General features: G+C 50.2%; 6 protein-coding genes across 6 annotated transcripts; 3 read left to right on the forward strand and 3 right to left on the reverse strand.

Annotated features, from left to right (window-relative positions):
• Positions 1–482: 482 nt before the first annotated feature.
• ALTATR162_LOCUS3237 (uncharacterized protein) lies at positions 483–2,884 on the reverse strand (the record flags this gene model as incomplete). Its single annotated transcript, XM_043310843.1, has 3 exons — positions 483–2,019; positions 2,067–2,820; positions 2,869–2,884. 3 exons carry the CDS (start codon positions 2,882–2,884, stop codon positions 483–485), a joined length of 2,307 nt encoding a protein of 768 aa, XP_043166778.1.
• Positions 2,885–4,035: 1,151 nt separating this feature from the next.
• On the forward strand, positions 4,036–4,461 carry ALTATR162_LOCUS3238 (uncharacterized protein; the record flags this gene model as incomplete). Its single annotated transcript, XM_043310844.1, has 1 exon — positions 4,036–4,461. One exon carries the CDS (start codon positions 4,036–4,038, stop codon positions 4,459–4,461), a length of 426 nt encoding a protein of 141 aa, XP_043166779.1.
• Positions 4,462–6,352: 1,891 nt separating this feature from the next.
• ALTATR162_LOCUS3239 (uncharacterized protein) lies at positions 6,353–7,960 on the reverse strand (the record flags this gene model as incomplete). The annotated part of the gene is made up of 1 exon (XM_043310845.1): positions 6,353–7,960. One exon carries the CDS (start codon positions 7,958–7,960, stop codon positions 6,353–6,355), a length of 1,608 nt encoding a protein of 535 aa, XP_043166780.1.
• Positions 7,961–8,975: 1,015 nt separating this feature from the next.
• ALTATR162_LOCUS3240 (uncharacterized protein) lies at positions 8,976–10,146 on the forward strand (the record flags this gene model as incomplete). The annotated part of the gene is made up of 3 exons (XM_043310846.1): positions 8,976–9,137; positions 9,187–9,686; positions 9,735–10,146. 3 exons carry the CDS (start codon positions 8,976–8,978, stop codon positions 10,144–10,146), a joined length of 1,074 nt encoding a protein of 357 aa, XP_043166781.1.
• A 3,562-nt stretch (positions 10,147–13,708) lies between these two features.
• On the forward strand, positions 13,709–15,346 carry ALTATR162_LOCUS3241 (uncharacterized protein; the record flags this gene model as incomplete). The annotated part of the gene is made up of 1 exon (XM_043310847.1): positions 13,709–15,346. One exon carries the CDS (start codon positions 13,709–13,711, stop codon positions 15,344–15,346), a length of 1,638 nt encoding a protein of 545 aa, XP_043166782.1.
• A 4,137-nt stretch (positions 15,347–19,483) lies between these two features.
• ALTATR162_LOCUS3242 (uncharacterized protein) lies at positions 19,484–20,674 on the reverse strand (the record flags this gene model as incomplete). The annotated part of the gene is made up of 1 exon (XM_043310848.1): positions 19,484–20,674. The coding sequence occupies one exon, from the start codon at positions 20,672–20,674 to the stop codon at positions 19,484–19,486; it is 1,191 nt and encodes a 396-aa protein (XP_043166783.1).
• Positions 20,675–21,632: the final 958 nt, after the last annotated feature.

Below are 21,632 nucleotides of genomic sequence, written 5' to 3' on the forward strand. Positions count from 1 at the left end.
GCTTGCTGCCTTCGTCTATCGACACAACGAAGACTAGGAGAGTTGCAGAATGCTGAGAACAACAATTGAATTCAACGCGCTGTTACTGCAGGTATATATTGGCCGGAGCAGTAATGTATTCGCGCCATCGACGCATGCTGGTCATGTTACATTTCCGGGCCAGCCTCGCGTAACAAGCATTTAACCGGATGTTCGCGCCTAGCTTCCACTGCGCACTCACACATAAGCTTTGAAGGTGTCCGCTGGTAGAAAAGCATTTGCTGATCTCAGTGAGTAAAACCCGGGGATCAAGTCGAAGGATGCTGGGGTACAGTAGCGTGCGGGGAGGGATGTTGAATTTCCGCCAATGAATATCTTCTGCCATCGGCTCGCTTCGCTGATGTAGCACCGTTGCAGCGGCTCTACCTCACGTTTGAACCCGTCACTACTAGCTGATGGTGAGTGAAGGATGCATAACCCCTCATGATGGCCGGATCGCCTGCCTAACCTAGCTTCGAAATCTTCCAATCCCCACCGAGTACATCCATACCCTTGAGCTCACCATCAGCGTTGACCTCTAGGACACCCTTCTGGTCACCATTGGTATCCACCAGAGTCGCTTTGTCACCTTCCTTCACGCCATACAGTCTGATCTCGCCGCCAGTAGCGAGCCAGTCATAGCCAAAGCCGCCCTTCCCTTCTGCTTGCCCAAGCACCAGGACAGTGCCTTCTCTAACGAACAAAGGCAATTGGAGGAAGCCATACTTCTCCTTGATCCATCGGCTACCCTGTACTTCTTTGCCGTCCCAGAAGCTGAACCAACGGCCGGGTGGCAGGTAATACTCAACGCTGCCGTCTTCTTCGAAGACAGGGGCAGCCAGAATCTGACTGCCAACAAAGAATTGGCGATCCACATACCAGGATGTTGGGTCATCTGGAAACTCAAGAGCTGTCGCACGAACACTAGTAGGCCAGCCATTAGCGATGCTCTCTTCAGCCTGCGCATAGAGGTATGGCATGAGGCTACGCTTGAGCTGCACCCAGTGTCGGAGGACCTCAGTGCAGTTTTCGGGCTCAGCTGATGAGTCGTCGACTAACCACGGCACGCGATACGAATTTGAACCGTGGAGTCGACTGTGCGAGTTGAGCAGCCCAAATGCAACCCAGCGCTTGTAGATCCAAGGTGGTGGACTGCCTTCAAAGCCACCAATGTCACTCGTCCAGAACGCGAAGGATGCAAGTCCAAGACTCAGACCTCCGCGCACCGACTCAGAGAGCGCTGCAGGTGTCGATTCGCAATCACCGCCCCAGTGCAGTGGAAATCGTTGTGATCCTGCACACGCTGTGCGTGCGAACAATATTGCTTCATGCTCACCTTCCCGCTTCTGCACTGCCTCGTAGACTAGCTTGTTGTAGATGAATGCGTAGTAGTTGTGCATGCGATTTGGGTCCACGTTTTTGTCATGCCACTGAACGTTCTTCGTGGGTATACGTTCGCCGAAATCCGTTTTGATAGAGTTGACGCCCACATCAAACAGTTTCTCCATGCACTCGCGAAACCAGTCGCAAGCGTCGGGGTTTGTAAAGTCGACAATGCCCATGCCAGTCTGCCAGAGATCCCACTGCCATACATCTCCGTTCGTCTTCTTCAGTAGATAGCCTTTCTCAGCAGCAAATTTGAACACAGGACTTGCTTGGCCAATGTAGGGATTCGTCCAAACACTGACTTTAGTGATAAGCCCGTCGTCCTTCATGCGCTTGATCTGGCCCGCTGGGTCCGAGAAGCTTTCGGGATCCCAGATGAAGTCGCACCAGTGGAAAGCGCGAAGCCAAAAGCAATCAAAATGGAACACTTCGACTGGTATCTTGGAATCAGACATCTTTTCAACAAAATGACGAACAGTCTGCTCATCGTAGGATGTCGTGAACGATGTGCTGAGCCAGAGGCCGTACGACCACGCCGGTACTCTGTTCGACTTGCCAGTAAGAATGGAGTACTTGGTTAGTACTTCTTTAGGACTTGGTCCGTAAATAAGATACCTTGAAAATTAGTTGAACAGATCATCCAAGTTTGTCATGATGCTCACCATTTCAAACGCTGCCCTTCAACTGTGGTCTGCAACCTTGAGCATCGCTCGCTGCCGATCTCCATATCGATCTTATCGGGTGTGTCGATGAAGACGCCATAACCCTTTGAACTCAGCCAGAATGACACGTTCTTGTACGCCTGCTCGCTCGAAGTACCTCCATCTTCATTCCAAACTTCAACATTCTGACCAATCTTATTCCAAGCACCAAAACGCTCACCCAAGCCATGGATAGTCTCACCGACGCTCAACTCAGTTTGAGTAAACATATAATGTTTGTGCGCACTCAAGTCTTCCACAAGCTTGGGCGTGCTGAGGGCTGGTGAGTACGCTAGCCCAACGCTGCGGTTGAGAAGTGAAGTTAACGTCTTCGACCCATCCGTTGCATGAAATTTGATATCGAATGTATGTTCATTAGAGCTAACAGTCGCGCTCAGTCCGCCTGAAACAACTGTAGTCCCTTTCTCGTTTTTCGCGATCTTGCCCTTGCAGTCAGGTTTGCCTGCTGGGTACAGATCAAAGTCTGGACCTAGACGTCTGGCACCAACGAAGTGCGTGGCTTCGAGAGAAATAACGCCATCGAATTGGGCTTCAATCTCGATGGAGATAGTGCTCAGATTCAAAGTGTCGCCCCTAGTGAAGATCTTCCTACTTGGACACAGGAGCGTGACTGCCTTGTCGTCTTCGCGAGGTGTGACAGTATAAACTTCTTCAGCATGTTGAACTGTGAAGCGGTCGTTCACCAGCCACATGCCTGTTCAGTTATCAGTAGCGAAATTACACAGGCGACACGAGCTCATACCATCGCGGAATCTCATCTTAGTTTCGTCCTTGGATACAAATGCTTGAGATAATTTGTAGAATAATTTGATGATAATGTCAAGCCACGTCTGGTGGTGTCATTCCTCCGATGGTTCCCAAGATATTCAAGGACGCCATCATAGCACTCGGATATGCGGTCCGGCCCGTGAGCGATGCTAGAAGTGTAGAGGACTGTATGGACGGACAGTTCGGTGCCAGATTGCCCGATGCCCCTCGCGGTGCGGGGTACAGCTCGAGGCACTTCAGCGATCACCGTTGGTGTGCTCGACAAGTGACAGTCTGTTCAGAGAACGCTACCATCCTATGCAAACGGTACCGAATCAAGAATGTGGACTCGATCAATTTTCGTGTTTTGCTTTTAGCTGGCGACCCGAGCACGCAAGGGTCACTAGGTACTTGCTAATGCCTGCTATAAGAACCTGTGTAGCGCCTGCGCGGCGCCTTCTTTACTATCACCTAAGCATTTTCATGAACAGTGCACGTCGGAATAGTTTCCCGCTCTGATTCATGCGCAACCAGAAAAGAGAGTTTCGACGGTACCTTCCACAAGGGTTATTGAAGGATACGTGAAGGGGTAGTCGCAAGGCCCCACATAAGCAACTAGCCACTAGTGGAACGAAGGATTGTTCAGCGTGAGCGGCATCCTGCGAACTTCCCTGAACCATCACCTTGACTTTGCGGCAGAATGTGAAAGTTGCACATCTGTTGGCAGCCACACTTGGATGCGGCAATTCGAAAGCCAGGAGAATAACGAGAAGCGAAGAGGAGTCTGACTCTGCTGTCGGACACATCTCCGGCGCGAAACGTTGCTCACAGACCCACTGCCCACTGTCCCTAACAGGGCGCAACGTTGTCGCAGTCGCCGAATTCGTCTTGTTATCCGTGCAAGGCTTCCGCGCGGTCAGTGTGTGTTGTAGTCCCACTCGTAGGGTATCGTCTTCCATTGATGATAAGCAGATCTCATCTAGCTCCTGAAAGGCTTGAACTGCTGTGTGATTTGTTAATGCGGGCATGCCCCAAGACGCTTCTTTCTGCAAAGCACTTTAGCCTTTTCGTCGCCTACTGTGTTCTTCTGCAGCGTTTACTCCAGACCACCACGATATAACTTTCAGCTCTGTATTCTCCTCCGGCATCCCAAAACGACAGCATGCCGATATCCGTTATCTATTTCTATCTGCGTCGCCCAGATGTCACCCCGGAACACTTCCAATCTTATATGGAAGAAACGCATGTACCTTTGATCAAAGAGGTGTTCGAGATGCATTCGCCGCTGTCTTTGAAGCTACGTTACATAGTACGCGTCAAGACTGGGGCTGGCGACCGGTTAGGTGCTGTCACATCAAGCAGAGGACGAGCGGATCCAGATGCGCCAGTCGTCCTGGTCGGGTCACCCAGCGATGTGGATTGGGACGCAATAGGAGAGATGGTTTTTCGCGATGAGTTGCACGTGCAGCAATGTCTGGCGGTGATGAACGGTCCCGGTGGGCAGCGAATAAAAGAGGACGAGGAAACCATTGCGATAACGGAGAAAACCCGAGTGATACTCATGGGCGAGGAGAGCACTTTCATGTGAGTTGCATAGGCGCAGACGTGCGCCGACAAATGAGGGCGAAACTTGAGGTGAGTCTCTGCGATTGTGCAGCATACGAATCATCTGACATTGACATAGCAGGGTAAATCAAAGAGGGAAAGGACAATGACCACTGGTTTCCGCTTGGAGGATGAGCAATGTACTGTCAACGTGGTCCATATCCTAAAACGTCCGATGCTCCTGGATATTTTATACACTAGGACAATATCTTCGACAAGCTCCACGACGTGGGAAGAGTGGCACAAGTGACTGTAGAACGTTGCGATTTGATAAAGGATAACGAGGCTGGTTCTAATGACCGGGGCAGGTGCACATGAGCTGTAGATGCTGCCCAACTTGCAAAGTTGCACTCGTCGATGGCTGATCATTCCGGTTGTTTCAGCAGCAGGGTATCAATGCGCCTGACGAAACCTTGCTGTCGCGTTGGTCTTTCCCTATACGCGTCGCTAGGTGGGTGCACCTGAACGCGTCGCAAAGACGCTCAGGCAGCGGGAAATTCGGCTTGGCCATGTAATTGGAATCGAGTGTGCAGTACTGTGCAAAGGGGGGGTATAGTATTGTATAGACGCGAAATCAGTAGTTACCGCAGACCTCAGAAACACGCTAGAACACGGTCATGTGATCGTATCGTCATCGAAGGATTCGCTTTCGCTCAGCAAAATCAACCAACTTCTCTTGAGCGATTAACGTTTTTCGACAGCGGCACAGAACGACCGACCATGAGGCTTACATGCGGAGCTGACACTCGAAGATAATTCATACTCGTTCCCCAGAACGCGTCACACTAACGTGCCTAGAGTCAAGACGTTGACAGCTCTGGTGCAGGCTGAATACTCCGCCATCGGCCTACTACACGTCCCACCTTGCCGCTCGCCATGTTATTGCTTATTGGTGTACACATGGTTACCATCGTCAGGTGCTTCTGGCGCCAGCTGCGTCCGGTGCCGTATCCCTAGCTTACGTTCCGCGAAGAAGCTCGGTTTCCCCCAGCTGCACCGTCCACGCCGAATGGATTCTAGTGGTATTTACTGTCTTTCATGTTGATACAGTAACAACGTAAGAGATAGCGAGTACCTCTAGAGCACATCAAGCTGCTAGAGTATAACTCAGAAAGCAGACCCCTGGTGGCTTCTTTGTAGAGCGACTATCATGTTCCGAACTACTGTGTAGAGCTACTACTAAATCAGGGGTATACACATGCTCGAGACGGTATGTCCCTATCTGAGAACGTCGAGCTGTCTATGCCGTTACAAGGCTGACACTACCACCAGGACTCCAGAATTCTTTCGCTGCAATCCAAACCTTCACATGCCCCAAGCCGTCAGGGGAGGGGGAGTTGCGCAAATTTTGTTCTTGCATTAATTCGTTCGCGCGCACCTGCATGACATGGCTAGGCCACATCTCCTTTCGATCATACCGCAAGGTTATGATTGGCGATGAGTGTGATCGGGCCGCAATCACGACTCAGCCATCGGGGCACCTCCCTCGCCAACGACAATCACGACATGGCACCGGCCAGCGATGCGCAAATATCGAAAGATCCTTCATGACACCTCACGCATGCTACGAAATCGTCAGGCCCCACGAACTTTAGGTGCCCGAGGGTTCGGAGCTAGAGTTGATCATACACTTATCTATCCACTTGGTAAATCATCCAAGCCAAACTATCTAACCATGATGTAAGACCCAAGAGTTACCAGACCAGCAAATACAATAACAGCTAAGCAAGCAAGTATGTGGAGCATAGAGGTGTCGGGCCGTTACAGATACAGTCCAGAGATCTCGCGCGGCGCCAGAACATTTTTCAATGTGGAGACATAAGGGTTAGATCCAGCGAGGCGCAAACATAGTAGAAGAAGACCAAGTTTTAACACTATTTCTCTACGTCGTTAGCAACCCCCATGATTCCTTCCAAGCTCTTCTCCGTACTTTCCCATTCCCTTCTTACCACATCAAGCACCCATTCCCCCCTAGGCTTAAGACGGAACTTGAACGGCTTAGGCTCAGTCATGAAACCAACAACTCTCATCTGCAACGGATCCACCTCCTCCCCCTCTAAAGCCTCCACATTGAAGGCCCAAAGTAGTTGCGCGATGTTCATGAAAGTTCCGTCTATAGCAACACGCTTTCCTTGGCAGATCCTTCGACCCTGGCCAAACACAGGAAGTGGAAGGTCGCCACGAACCTTCCCATCGTGTAGCCAGCGTTCAGGGACGAAGTCCTGTACATCTCCAAGGGAAGCGTCGAACACTGCCTCATCGCGGCCGATGGCCCATGCGTTTGCCATGATGGTAACGCCTTTGGCGATTTCTACGCCGGCGAATTCATCCGTGCGGTCGGCACGTCGCGGAATGGAACCGGGGGAGATGGGCCGCCAGCGAAATAGTTCATGTACGATAGCATCAACATAGTTTAGGTGATTACGGTCCGAAAATCTAGGGAGCCGCTCGCGACCGACGAATTTGTCTAAAGCCTCATGCGCACGAGTCATAATTGTAGGATTCTGTACTGCTGCGACAAAGAGCCAGAGAATCTGCCGCGGTGAAGTTTCCATCCCACCCTGAATGGATGTCGCGAGCGTGAAAGCAAGATCGAGATCTGATACTGGAGAGTCCACAGGAGTGTGTTTCGGTGCACTCGCGATGGCTTGCTTTGTCGCGTTCCAGCCTGGTGCGTTCTTACCGTGGCAAAAGAGGCGCATGTAGAGATCAACTTGAGAGGCGTAGAGCTTGTTAGCATATCGCTGCCACGGGGAGATGAGGGTGGGTAAGTGGCGAAGGAAGGGCATAAAATCTGGAAGCTGGGGATTTGCGGCGAGGTGAGTGACTTTCGTTTGGATGGCAATGACCTCGTGGAGAAGTGGCTCTTCGAACCTGGGTATGCGGAGGCCATAGTGAAGTGCAAGAATGACGCTGGACTGGGTTCGCTCGAGCAAAGGGTAGATGGTCTTTGTAGTGATTGCGGAACCATCGGTGGACTTTCTTACGGCGGTGATAAGGTCAAAGAGCAGCAGCTTGGCCTCGAGTTCCATCAGCGGCTGAAACTTGTTTGCTGCGGGCGCTCCAAGACTTGGTGAGAGAATACGATGATGCAGCTTGAGATGATCGTCATAGTCGTGCATCAGCGTAAACCGAGAACGTCCAGGTCCAGCCCCCGTAATCATCTCCATGCTTACAGAAGCTGGTCGATTACTGTACCACTGGCTGCGACGACTGAAGAGTTCAGTGACAGCCTCGTAGGAATTGAGCACGACAATAGGCACAATTCCAAATAGCCTAGGAACCGTAATCGGCCCGTGTTGTTTGGACCAGGCGCTCCAATTCATCAGCGGTTTCTCGATTGGAGAACTGTGAAGATCACCAATGAGGGGAAGCTTGAGAAGGGGCTTCTCGGATGCATCTTGTCTCTTGTTGTTGGTATAAAGGTAGAGTGCTGTCAGGGCGCTCACGGTTAGAAGGACGGTCACAAAAAGGCTGGACATGGCTGGAGGAACAACCCTTGGAAACTGTGGGAGACGTAATCGCTTGAAGAGAAGCCCCAAAAGGCGGGTACCCTGCACGACAATTATTCAGGGTCGTACTCCAAGAGCCTTATCCTGAATAAGTTAGGCAGAGCGGTACTTGGCACCAACGTTCCGGCCGCCCCATGCCACTACCCATCCGAAATAGTGATAACGAAACCATCGAGTCTTGATAGCAGCTCATCGGCGCAATGCCCTTGTAATACGCATGGCGGGCTGCGCTTCGTCATCTTTCGACTGGACGGACTTTGCGGGTGCCGCCATCACTGGCAGGATGAGAATCGGGGATAACCGCGATGTTTCTAGGCTACTAGGGCACTACTGTAAACACCAGCAGCCATTGGAAAATCTTGCGAGTGAAAACGATGGGACGAAGAAACTCTCCTATGAACATACTCAAAACACGCATGGCGAGGCTCTTCGTGGCGCGCAATACGCATTATCCGGTGTCTGTGCAGTAGGTCCGTCTTCCCCCCCGGTTCAGGAGCGGAAGGCACAGAATCGACTGGGATCACATGCACAGATCTACCTGTGGTCTTCTACATAAGAAATCATCTGTTGCGCACCCTATCAGCATGTGGAACGCGACGCTTGACTAAGATATGCGAAAAACGCCTAGCCGGATGGGACTTCCGCCCTCGCGCTTTTAGTGTTGTGGGGTGTACGCTACCTAGGTAGTCAGGTTAAGTGCCCGAGCCGGAGGGAGAGAACGGCCCTTCAGGCTTGCAAAACGCTCTTGTTGGAATTCTGTAAGAAAGCAAAGGGGTATCTTGATCAGCACAGGAAATTTCTCCAATTATGAGACTCGCATCCAGCATTATCAAGCTTCATAGGGAAACATTGCCAACTGAGCATGTTCCAATCTCGTTGACAGTATTACCGTCTTAACCACTGCACCATTGCAATAGCCTCTATAATACAACATCGAGCCTAAGGTGTAGATACCGCAGACGTTTACACACCAGGCAATAACAACATGGCCACATTTCCCATCCATACTCATGACCAAAAGGCAGTGTTGGGTGTGGCCTTCTCTTTCTTGTTTCTCGCTGTCCTCGCCGTTATCTTACGATTGATTGCTCAAAAGATCGCCCACAAAAGATGGACACCAGCTGACTATCTCATCATCGCCGCCTGTGTAAAGAAGTCCAGACTTTGCAACTGTGATCACTGCTGACAGTATCTAGATCTTTGCCGTTGGCTTGCAAGCAATCAGTATCACCGGTGTCTGCCACGCCGGCATTGGCTACGGCCACGTAAAAGACATCGCAATGGTATACGGTCTTGAACCTGTCACCAAGCTCTCGCAGATCATTATACCCTTGCAGTTTCTGTGGGTCCTCAGCCTCAGTTGCACCAAGATATCGATTCTTTACTTGTATATCTTGATCTTCCCGATTCGATGGGTTGTGTGGGGTTCCTACGTGACCATGTCCATCATTGTTGCTTGGACAATCGGGTCCATTCTCGCTGGTTGCCTAATCTGCCAGCCTATTGAGTTCAATTGGGATAGAACTATTCCTGGAGGAAGTTGCGGCGATCAGTTCATGTCGTTCACGATTAGTGGGGTCATCAACGTCATTACCGACGTGATGGTGCTTCTCTTGCCCATGCACGCTCTGTATCACCTGCAGATGGTGACTTACAAGAAAGTGAACTTTGTCACCGTTTTTGGTCTGGGTATCTTGTAAGTTAAACTGGGCTTACACACTGAACTTCGGTCTGATTAGAACAGCACGTGCATCGTCAGCGCCCTCCGCATCCCCATCCTGTCCAGTATGGATTTCGCAGATATTACCTTTACGATCCCGAAAGCCAACCTTCTCAGCTGTCTTGAGCCCTGCCTTGCTGTCATACTCGCCTGTGTTCCTTTAATGCATCCGCTCCTTGGCCGGTCTGCATCCACACCTTATGGGTCGGGCAAGAGGTCTGCGAATACTGAGCCAAAGTCCGCTAGTGCGAGGGCGGTGACCGACGATGGGTTCGAGCGACTAAACGACGATACTAGCCACCTGTGGCTCAGACCGATAGGGCAGCAGTATCGTGTTGATGCTTCGGATTTACAAGAAACGATCCGTGGAGATGCAATCGAGGGAGATCAAGAATCGCTTGATAGGTATGAGAGGAATAATGGTATGAACGGCTGATGTGTTGTAACAGAGCAGCCATTGACGTCTTGAAGACGTACCATCGGTAAGGGAGACATGATTTTGTATTGTCAGTAACAGTTACATATGAGATGAAAGTACCATCACTTTGAGATGCACATGGTAGCTGTGCCTGCGCCATGGCGTCGAAATCATGGTTGGCGCGAAACTTAGTCATATGTAGCCGTAGCGCTACTGTTCGTTGCCGATACCGTGTCCGTGCACCCAACGATCGGAGTCAACCAACGATCGCTCCGAGCCCTGAGGCCTACTACAAAATTGAAGCTATAGAGCCACGTACAATAGTTATTATCGCGAGGTGTTTTGATAGAGTATTCTTTAGGCCTACGTAAACAATATTCTCTATATAAATTCTCTATATAAAGTGGCGGTGCGGCCGCTGCGGGTGGTGTGGGTGCGCGCAGGTGGAGGAGGCGTCGCAGGCTTTGGGTGACTACGCGCACCTACACTACGACGCCCAGGCTTTGGTTTAACTGCAGAAGCTTTTGAAATTGTAGGCTTGCCTCTTTGGGATAATTGTAAGGCTTTTGTAGAGTTACGAGCCTGTTTGGCAGTGGTTCTAGCAGCTTTCCGGGCATCAATAGCTTGACGCTCCTCTGCCTTAGCCTGCGCGCGCGCTTCCTTCTCCCTTACACGCTGCACACGCTTCTCTGCTGCAATCTTCTCCTTATATAGCTTGTCAGCAGCAGCTAACTCCTTCATCTCTGCCTTTTTTAGCTCGTCAGCCTCCTTCTCCTTCTCAGTAACTGCCATGCGGACGCGCGCCTCCCGAATAGCTCGAGGTGACCACACTATCGCTCCGCCGTGGTACTCCTGATGCTGTTGCAGGTCTAATTGCCTGCTAGGTTGCTTCTGGCGCTTCTGTTTTAGGTATAGCTTCTGCTGCAAGCCATTAAGTTCGTTGTGAAGGAGCTCTACCTGGGCTGATAGGTGGTGGATAGTTTGGCCAAGCTTCCGCGCACCTACACTGCGAGGATCCTTTACCTCCGCACGCAGTGTAGTGCAAGCTCTAAGCCAATCCTGTGCAGAATAAGCCGTGGAACTAGAGGTAACTGAGCCCGAGTCAGTAGGTGTTGTGTGGCCGAATCTATTGAGTATAACGTTGGGGTTAACTGGGGCTATCCCTGTGGCAGCGAAGGCGTTTTGTACGAGCTGTTTGGTGAATGTAGTCACCCAGGCAGGCCAAAATAAGCTTACAAAGTCACCTTTCGTTAATGGCGATAGGCCTTGAGACTTCTGGAGGTAGTCATCCAGCTCAGAGGCGTACGCGGAGGAGAGTGGCTTGAAGCAGACTACGTCCAGCGGCTGTAGCGTCTGTGTACTGTGAGGTGGTAACACAGCAAGTATAATCTGATTCTGATCGCAGTAGTTAATGAAATCCTGCGTTAGGTGACTCCCGTGGCTATCTACTATTAAAAGCCTATAACTTTGGCGCGCCTTTGCCTTTGTATAACGGTTAAACACCTGCTCAAGCTAGGCTAATCCAATATTATTGTTCGTCCAGCCTGTAGGCGAAGAAGCCACGTGAATTGAGTGGGTTCCTGCCTTAATATCGGCCACCTAATGACTCTGGATTGTGGAGTTCTTTGACGCAAAAATGATGCCTGGGGGTAGAGCTGTACTATCCGCGCAGACTGCTGCCAATAGGCTCACCTACTTACGTGAGCTATCTTGACGAGCCTGCCTAACTTCCTTCTTCTCATATTGACGCCTACTAAAGATGCGCTTTGTCCTTCCTAGCAGCCTAATTGCAAAGCCCTTCTTATCTATATTGTATGTGTGCGCTGGCTTAATGTCGTACTCGGTGATCTTCTGCTGCAGCAGGTCAAAGTACAGCTTGTACTTATACCTAGACTCGGCGTTGTGGCGATTAGAGTCCATACCCGTCGTCTATTGTAGTATAACGCGGTCGCGGTAACAGTGTAGGAAGCGCGTAACCTAGCTCTTGGAGCAAGGATTTTGGGCTACTTTAGAGGCGAAATTTTGTACTATAACTCTTGTAGGTGGTAAGCGACGCGCAGAGAGTAGTTCTATATACTGCACTAGGTCCTCCTCCTGTTGTCGAGTGAGCTTGTGTTGGTGGTCGTTCGCGACGCGTCGAGGGACCTGCACACCACGGTGCGCACGCGATAGAGTATTACGATCAACACCGTGCTTAAGCGCAATTTTTGTATACACAAGTTTATCGCCTGGTTTCAATTTACGAATCTCTGCAAGCGCATCATTAATCCCTAGCATGGTTGTTGAGCTATTACGCGTTGAAATTTGGTGTAGATGTTGTGCACCGATCGTTGGTTGACTCCGATCGTTGGGTGCACGGACACGGTAGCCGAAGCACGGGCACCTGCCGCCTGTTTCACGTTTCCTTCCATCGTCAAATTCTCCACATCGTCCCGTTACAATGCCGCTGTCATCACTATGGTGGCTGAATCTAAGACAAAACTACCAAGTTTTCATGGGATTGCGCGCACTCGGGTCACTGCGACATGCGAGTCCACAATAGAAGCACCGAAGCGCAAAGGCCACTTGCTCACGAAAAGTAATTGTAACGATTGAGGAACCAGAAAGAAAACCATTCATGGCCTGCTCTCATACTCAGCCGTTCTCCACCGATACTCGGCACCCACCTAAAAGTTCCATCAACATTTCCGGCGCGAGTTGAATGCCACACGCCTGACGCATGTGCTACATCATACCATCGTCTTCCCTATGTGACTTCATTTGAGCCGTTTACAACTCGCTGTTATGATTCTGTCATCGACAGCTCCATGTTGTTCCGGATGTTCGTTCCGCGCTCCCAAACAATCGGTGCCATAAGTATGGGTATGTGGGTAACGTCTTGTCTCAGGGCCAGGAACGGAAACAATACGATTGGACGTTTGACTCGAAGGAACCTGACAGCGGAACCCACATCTTGCCAACTGCACGACAAGACTTGGTCCAATTACGTAGTGGAACCCACGAAATTTGGTTGCAGTATTAGGTTATTAACTGAACATCCTCCTCATCTATGCCACCGCGATGTTGCTGCATATTTGACCACACCATACCTTTCTTCCTTGTTGTTATTCTTCTCTTTTTTGCAGCTGCGCTGCGTCCTATCATTACAATGTTTTCCAACTCGACCAATAACGCGCTAGCCGCCCGTCACATACAAACCGATAGCGATGTCGAATACACAATCGACTACTGGGGCTATGCGGTGCGCAACTTTCCATGCACCAACGATGCTGGGTCCTGCGAATATCTCGATGCCGTTTACAGTAACCACTATACCTCTATGATCTTTACCTTCATTCTGTGGGCCGTTCTCGGCGCGGTTTTGCTTCTGACGCTTTTGTCTCGACTGATCCGACCGCAAAGAAGAAATGGTGCGAAACAGAGTCTGCTGTACCGCCTGGTCAGACTGGGATCTGCTACCATACGGCGCTACCTCATGCCTGAATGCTCGAAAGTTTTCAGATATACTACGAGGTTACAGGCTCTCATCTTGGCTTTGCTATGTGTCTACCTGACAGCTTTCTCGTGAGTCGAGTTTTCCATGAACAATACAACACGACTGACTTTCGAGAGGTTTGCCGGCATCACTTACAAGACTTGGGTTACACCCATCAAAGGCACAAATTTACACAACACCCGCAGTGGCATTGGTGGCTTTGCCGATCGTGTTGGTGCTTTTGCTTTTGCTTTAACTCCTCTGACTATCGCCCTGTGTAGCCGCGACTCCATTCTCAGCATGCTTACTGGCATTCCATATCAAAGCTTCAACTTCTTGCACCGCTGGACGGGCCGCATCATCCTTGTCCAATCGTTCATACATGCCATTATCTGGACTATCGTTGAAGGAAAGCTATACCAGCCGCAACCTACAACCTACAATGAATGGATCAGCCAAAGGTACATGATCTGGGGTTGCGTCGCGCAAGGCTTCATCACTTTCCTGTTCGTCTTTAGTCTCAGGCCGGTAATCCGCTGGACGGGTTACGAGTTCTTCCGCAAGTCACATCTCATCGTCGCTGGCCTTTACTTGGGAGCCTGTTGGGGCCATTGGGAGAGGCTATCATGCTGGATGATCGCATCGTTGGCCATTATGGGGTTCGATCTTGTCGCTCGTAGCGTTCGCACCTGGCTCATACACACTGTATACAAAGACGGAGGTCTTGGTTTCGGCTTTCGATCTATTCCTACAACCATGGAGACATTTAAAGATCCGACTGGGACCATTGTACGGATGACGTTTGCTCACAGCCACAACGCTTGGGAGATCGGCCAACACTTCTACCTCACGTTCCCTGCACTCAACATCTGGCAGTCGCATCCATTCACGCCGGCTTCCAACCCTACAAGCTCCTCCCCAGTTCAGAGCCATACGTACATTATCCGCGCTTGCAAAGGCGAGACTGCGAGACTTGCTTCTCTCGCTAAGTCGGCCGCCAACTGCTATCCACGTCGCGAAGCGTCGACGCCAGTCATTATGACGGGCCCATACGGCAGCGCGATTACGAATGACGAGGTCTCGAACGTTCTCGCCATCTCTGGTGGCACGGGGATTACCTACACCCTTCCAGTTATCATCAGTGCGTTGAGCGACGCTTCCCCTGCGCGCAACATTGAACTAGTCTGGACTATACGACACCTGGAGAACCTTGCCTGGATTGCGTCCGAACTGGCGTATCTGAAGTCACAACTCGATGGATCCCAGATAGATTCACCCTATAACGAGGATAAGCTAGAGAAGGCACCGATAGTGTCAGTGGAGACGAAGAAGCGCTTCAGAATCCGTATCTTTGTAACTCGACCCGATACGAGGAAGCATCAACAGCCTTCTCGTCAGCTTCACAGCGACAAGGGCGACGATTTTGGTGACAAAATTCCACTGTCGCAAAGTCCCTCCACCGACTCAACGTTACTTGACCACCGGATTGAGGAGTTCAGCCGCCAATGCCCTAACTTTAGTATTACATGGCTAAACAATGCGCGGCCGGATGTTCCCTCTCTGGTTGATGCGTTCATGAGGGACACAGTCGAGAAGGGTAGAACGCAAGTCATTGGGTCAGGCCCACCTGAGTTGGGTACGCAGCTAAGAGCTGCTGTTGCGGCGAAGAACATGCCAGGGAATGTATGGCGAGGCGATAAGGCGAGTGATGTCGAGTGCGTCTGGGACGATCGCATGGGTTGAGGCGACGAATGATGCGTCATTGTTACCTTCGTTGTAGATATTCTAACTGAAATATATATGAAAAGAACTATGCGATTCTTGCTGTTCATTACACCGGACTTTGCTATTATGCGCATCTGACCCATCGCCCGCGCACGATCAAGGCAGCTCCGCCCTCGGTCTCTTCACCTGCGCATCGTCCAACTCGCTCATCCCCGCCATCTGTTCTCCATATAGGCCACTAATGGTCTTGGAAGCAGATGTATCATCTGCTGCGGTATGTGTAGACTGCGGCTTCGCCGTAGCCTTGCTGCGTTTTCGCGTGCGCAATAAATAAAACGTTCCGAGGAAGATAAGAGTCAATCCCACAACACCACATACAACTCCTATCGCTATCTTCGCGTCTATAGATAGATTTGACGTTATGCTATCAGACGGAGAATTAGACACAGTTGCACTGGGGATCAGGTCGCTTGTAGTGAGGGATGGGGTCGACACGGCAGTAGCACTGAAAGTCGACGAGGACGTAACGAGCTTTGTACTATGGTGCGATCACGGCATTAGTAAAGCGCATGTCTGGAAGAGGATACAAGAACAGTATGAACGCATTTGACTAACCTACTACTTGTGAAACTCAGCAAAGACGACGAGCCTCCCACATCCCCAATTGCAAAACGTCCATCAAATGTATAGGTGCAGTCGTTCATGCCTGTATCGCAGATCGCCATGAAGTAGTTGTCTTTTCCTGCAAGAACACCGGATGGTATCCACGTATAGCTACCATTATTGGGCGTTTCGTCTACAGTATTTAGCACTCGTACTCTTCGGCCACGCTTCCTGCATTACTGCGCATGCGAAGGAGAGTAGTCTTACTAGTTATCAACACCGCGGTCGTGTCAGCGAAGCGTAGATCGATGGAAACCGGACCCGGGGTCCCGTTTAGCCATTCTATCTGATACGGTTTCTCAGCTTCAATGATGTCGCCCGCTGCAGGGTGGCTCATAGGGTTGAGTCCATCGCTGTAAGCGATGCCAAGAAAGAAGCAAAGCGCGAGTATCTGTGTAGAGAGTGTCATAACTGGTAGGGTGATGTACTGCTGCAATGAGAAAAGACGATGTGCGCGTCGCGCGATATGCTGGGGTATGTGTACTCACTAGATGCAAGAAACCCCTTAGAAGAACGAACCTGCTGGAAAGGGCGATCTAGATACCGTGCGGCTGAGGATCTACAGTGGGGGTTTATCATATCCGCTTGTATGGACCAATGCGCAGTCAGGTTGTGTATTACGAAGGCGCAGTGGCTGTAGTGGTACTCCTGAGTGTGCATCATACTGGTGCGGATCGTTATCGGGATTGATTCACTCTAGTAACTATTGGACAAGAGCGGCATCTAATCTTAAATTCAAGAGCTATTATGCTTAATTGGCTCGTGTCTCTTTACCTGTTACCACAAGCTACATGTAGGCACTTTGTGGCTGGTTTCAGCCTCGCAGCATGATTTCAGCTCCATTTGCGGAATTATTTGAAAGCTCGCGCTACACATTTCAGCCTCACCTTCCCGGTGTCCTCCATCCGCAGCAGTATTTGCATGTCACAGTCGTTGATCACGTCTTCCACTCTTCTCCTTGCATCGTCCTCAGTCTCCCCATGTTCTTTGACAATTTGTAGCGAGTGCGTTTGCATTAACAACGCCAGCACAGCGATGAATTCCATCTGTGAAAATTCCTCACCAGGGCAGTTCTATGGGCCAGCGGACCAGGAATAGAAAGCTGATTTCGCCGGCGCAACAATCTTCTCATCATGCATGACCCCAGCAACAGTATTGGAAATGACCTAGCGTGATGGCTTCCACTCCAACGATTCAGCCCAGTACTTCGGATTTGTATGTAAAGCCATCATATTCGGGCTTGTGTAGGTGTTTGCAGGGATGAGAATAGTGCGATCTCCGACTTTGAGACTCTGAGGTGTGGTATGGGTGTGTTTCGGGAGCGTCATAATGGGAGGATACAGGCGAAGGGTCTCAAGCTTAGAAGCATTAGTAGTGGACGAGAAATTTCAATATCAAGATGTATCAAAACAGCACAACGGATGAGACGTGGAAATATGCTACCATAGTTCCACTCATCTCTTTCGGCAACCACGTCAGACATTTCCTGAGCAAGCCATTGTTGAACATGCGGCTTCGTAGCAAGTAATAGCATCGCGAAAGCCAAAGTGTTGGTCGTGGTATCGTGACCAGCGAAATTGATGACGGAGATATTACCAAGGACCTCCTCTTTCGAAAAGCCCTGTGTCTTCCCTATACCGGCCTGTTGTGCGTCACGGGTGCTCAACGCCCTTAAAAAAGACGCCATAAGGCCTCGGGTACCAGAATCACCACGATCGAAAGCCACCATTTCCTCTTTCAGCATTCTTTCCATGTGCTCTTTGTACTCTGTTCTAGCCTTTCCAATGCGCTGGAGCGAACCCGGGAGAACGGGGAGTAGGAGGTACTGATATGGAACGAGCGTAAGTAGGATAATATTATCTAACACTGTGGATAAGGCGTCACGGTAGGAAGCTGCTGGATCCGCAGTCTGGCTGGGAATGCTAGAAGACTGAAATGGAAATGAGCGATGAACATCTAACGCAGCAAGCACGTTTAGTGAAAGTGTGCGAATGTCCTTCACGGCAGTGATGCTCTGGACGGTCCACGCCTTGAACATATGTTTGGTCTGGTGAAGACTTTCGTCCCAAACAAATCTCATCGCGTTCTCGTTGAATGGCGTGTCGAGTACTTTCCTGTGTCGTGGCCACCAATCGTCAAGGCTCGCCGTTGAGATTCAGGGTCCGTAAACTTCAAGTAGCCCTATTACGGCTAAGCTCCAACCACTGGCAAGTAGACGGAATTTACTATAGTAGTCATTCGGACGCTTGGAATCTAGTCTTCGCATGAACATGTCATGCACAGCGTCAGCTTCTGCCACGTACATATGCAACCCTCTGGGTATAACGAACGCGAGGACTGGCTCATAGCGTTGATGGGAGATGGGTTTGTCTAGGAAATGCCAACCACGTCGCACGTACTGAACAAAATTCTGTACCAGCTTTGGAGGTAGGAGATTGACGAGTTTGAAAAGATGCGGTTCGAGACCCTGGAAGGGAACATCGAGCGGGACGATAGGCCGTCGTATGAGAGGTACGCCAATGGCGGAGTATCAACTGTAATTGATCTCCAGACAAAGTAAGCTCCATCCTACACATAGAGCTAACAGTGCGATGAGGTATTCCAACATCGTTGAAATAATTCAATTGCGCAAGAGACTATCTGGTGCGCAGTCAATAAACTCACATCGAACTCAGATATCAAGCAAAAGGAAGTTGCGGCTATCTACCTTGCTCCAGGGATCTACCAAAACTTTACGCCCGTCAGATGTGTACGCCTAAGATGCGTGCCTATCCAACTCACTCACACCGCGGCATGACAGGGGCGAAGCGAAACGGCACAAGCTTACAGCAAGTGCTTATTACAATCCGCCGCATCAGTCTTGTGCGTGCGAACTACTGCGATAACTTTATCTGAGGAGCGAGGAACGTATGCGCGCAACCCCTCTCAGCTCCTCTCGATTGTTTTGCGGGTGATGCTTGAGTGGGCAGTCGCGCATGCGACGCCTGCACCTGTGCCTGGTGGACTTCGCTGAACGTCGCGGCCGCGCAGCCATGAATCGCGTAGTGGCCGCTACCAACATCTTCTATACCTGTTTGAGACCAGTATCGAGTGGATCTAGGTGGTTAACTCTTGATGAGGAATGGAAAGAGGCCAGGGCTGGTATTAGGCCTGAAAGTCCTTGCCGCCACAGTAGTGCGGCCGACGCGTCCAGCCTGGGCGATCGCTGACATGGTACCCGTCACCTATGTTTTATTCCCAACAAATTACACGTTTTCAACGATGACTTCCACTTGATTGTCCTGCTGGATGGCGCAATAGGCAAGTCTCACTTCATAGATTCAAAGATTCCATTGCACTAGATGAGAGAACGCTCTACTGCACCTGCAAACGCCGATTCCAGCCCAACGCTCATCTGGAGCTTTCTGTCGACCTTCCAGCAACGTTCGCTGCTCCCGAAACTCCACGAGACGAACGAACCAGTTACACCCAAGCAAGGGTATCTTTTGACTACTACATGTTGCGTTCTTCTGAGAAAGAAGTAAATTCGCTTAGTGACTCATGAAAAGTACCTTGGTCCAGCATCCCCAAGCCGTTGTAGTCGGACATCTCCTCCTCATCGAAGTGCATCAGCTCCTTAAAAATCGCGTCAGGATCTTCTTCCATGGAATCGTCCAAATCCATCGGGACAATGTCGCCCACCATATTCTCGTCTTTGCTGTTCGTCTCTCCAGACTCAGCGCCATTTCCCTGAAACCCAACGACTGAAGCCCATGACGCATGGGTTTTCTGGCTCAGATCCCCATTTTGTCCAGCTGAGTGATATTCTTGGTGTTTCCTATGTCCGAATAAGGGTGGCAGAACAAGATTCTTTGGGTTGCCTGCTTGTTCGAGTAAGGGTGAGAGAATGAGATTGCTCATATGATCTCCTCGCTCTTGCGACACGTTCTGAGCACTATGGGCTAGCAGAAGATCTACTATGTAAGCGTACTCTTCCTTACTCCAGTAGTACGATTGCTTGAGGTTAGTTATAGCCATCTGTACGACAGACTGACCAGGCTCATGGGTCCTTCTTTGTGAAATGATGTCGATATCGATATCCTTGTGGTGAAGTAGGAGCTCTACGACACCAATCCTTCTGAAATCAACAGCAACGTGTAGCGGTGTCTGGCCGTCACCGGTTTTACGATTGACATCCACAATGGGATGATCAACTCTTCCATTCCTTTGGGCATGCTCAAGTAGAAGCATCGCAAGCTCCAAGTCGTTATATAGGGCAGCTTGGTGCCAGAGATTTGCTCCTTTGTTTTTTGTCTGGTGTTCGCGGAATGCTGTGTCGACTAGGAGTCTTTCTAGAGTATCGATACGGTTCACTGCAGCCTTCGTCCTGGTGTAGAGGTTGCGTTGCGTAACATGTGGAGAAGCCTCATCGTAATCGAGCAAAATATCAACTAATAGCCAACGTATTTCCATGACCGCTTCGAATAGCAGCGACTCTCGGCTGTTCTTTGCATTCTTTCGATCAGTCCTGCGATCTCCAAGCAGCACATCCAATGTCCGAGCATGCCCACGCCGCGCTGCTAACTGACATGGGCTCGTTGCTAAGAATTTGAGGGGCCGATTAACATGGACGTCTTGTCGAAGCAGTAAAAGCTTCACAACGTCAATGTGTCCACCGAATATAGCGGCTTGGAAAGGCGTCATTGTCGTATTTGATCTGGCATAACTATCAACATCCAGTCCCCGCTCATCGAAGGTTTCGAGCATCAGTCGCACGATCTCAACATGTCCTCGGCGACATGCAATATGCAGGGGGGCAGCCCTCTGCTCGCTCCCCGGGGTTCTGCTTTGGACGATGATACCAGGATATGCAAGAAGCTTTTCCACGATGCTAAAATGTCCTCGCAAGGTTGCAATCGTCAATGCTGATACTCCGTTCTGTGTGGCCAGATTTGGATCAATCGTTTTAGATTGAAGAAGAAGGCCCACAATCTCGAACTGTCCTTTGGCAGCAGCGATATGGATGAGACTTCGAGTCTTATACCTGCAAATAGACATATTAGGGTCTAGCTTCTTAGAAGCTAGCAAACATTCGAGCATTGCTGTTTGGCCTTTCGAGATGATCCGGATTATGATAGCCCTTCCATTCTCAGCTATCCACTCCGATGTGATATCAGTGAGCAATAACACTGTATTCATGCTCGAGGTCTGATTACTGTTTGCCGCAAAATCGAAAAGATCACGGCTTATATCACCAATCGTATCTTTATCACAGCCTTCCCAAGCTTGCCGGCAAAGTTCATGTTGGCTTGTCTCGATCGTTTCACGTAAAACGTGTTTCGTGATATCTGCTGTCCTCTCCACAAGGACATTGAATACGGATATGCAACGAGCCGGTACAGCCTCATGAAAGGGTGTTCTCCCTTTGTTGTTGAGGATATCTGACCGGGCCCCCAACTCAACAAGAACGTGAATCATCTCAACCTGGTTGGCCCTGGCAGCACAATGTAAAGCAGTAGAGCCATCATCAGCTTGTATAGAAACGTCAATACCCGATTGAATGATAATTCTTACAAAACCAATATTGCCTGCGCCTGCTGCTTGCATCAATGTAGAGGTATTTGCCAATAACAAGTCGCTCTGGGTGCTTGGTGATACACTA

The sequence above is a fragment of the Alternaria atra genome (genome assembly GCF_907166805.1).
Source record: "Alternaria atra isolate CS162 genome assembly, contig: 22, whole genome shotgun sequence".
In the NCBI taxonomy this organism is placed as follows: Eukaryota; Fungi; Ascomycota; class Dothideomycetes; order Pleosporales; family Pleosporaceae; genus Alternaria; species Alternaria atra.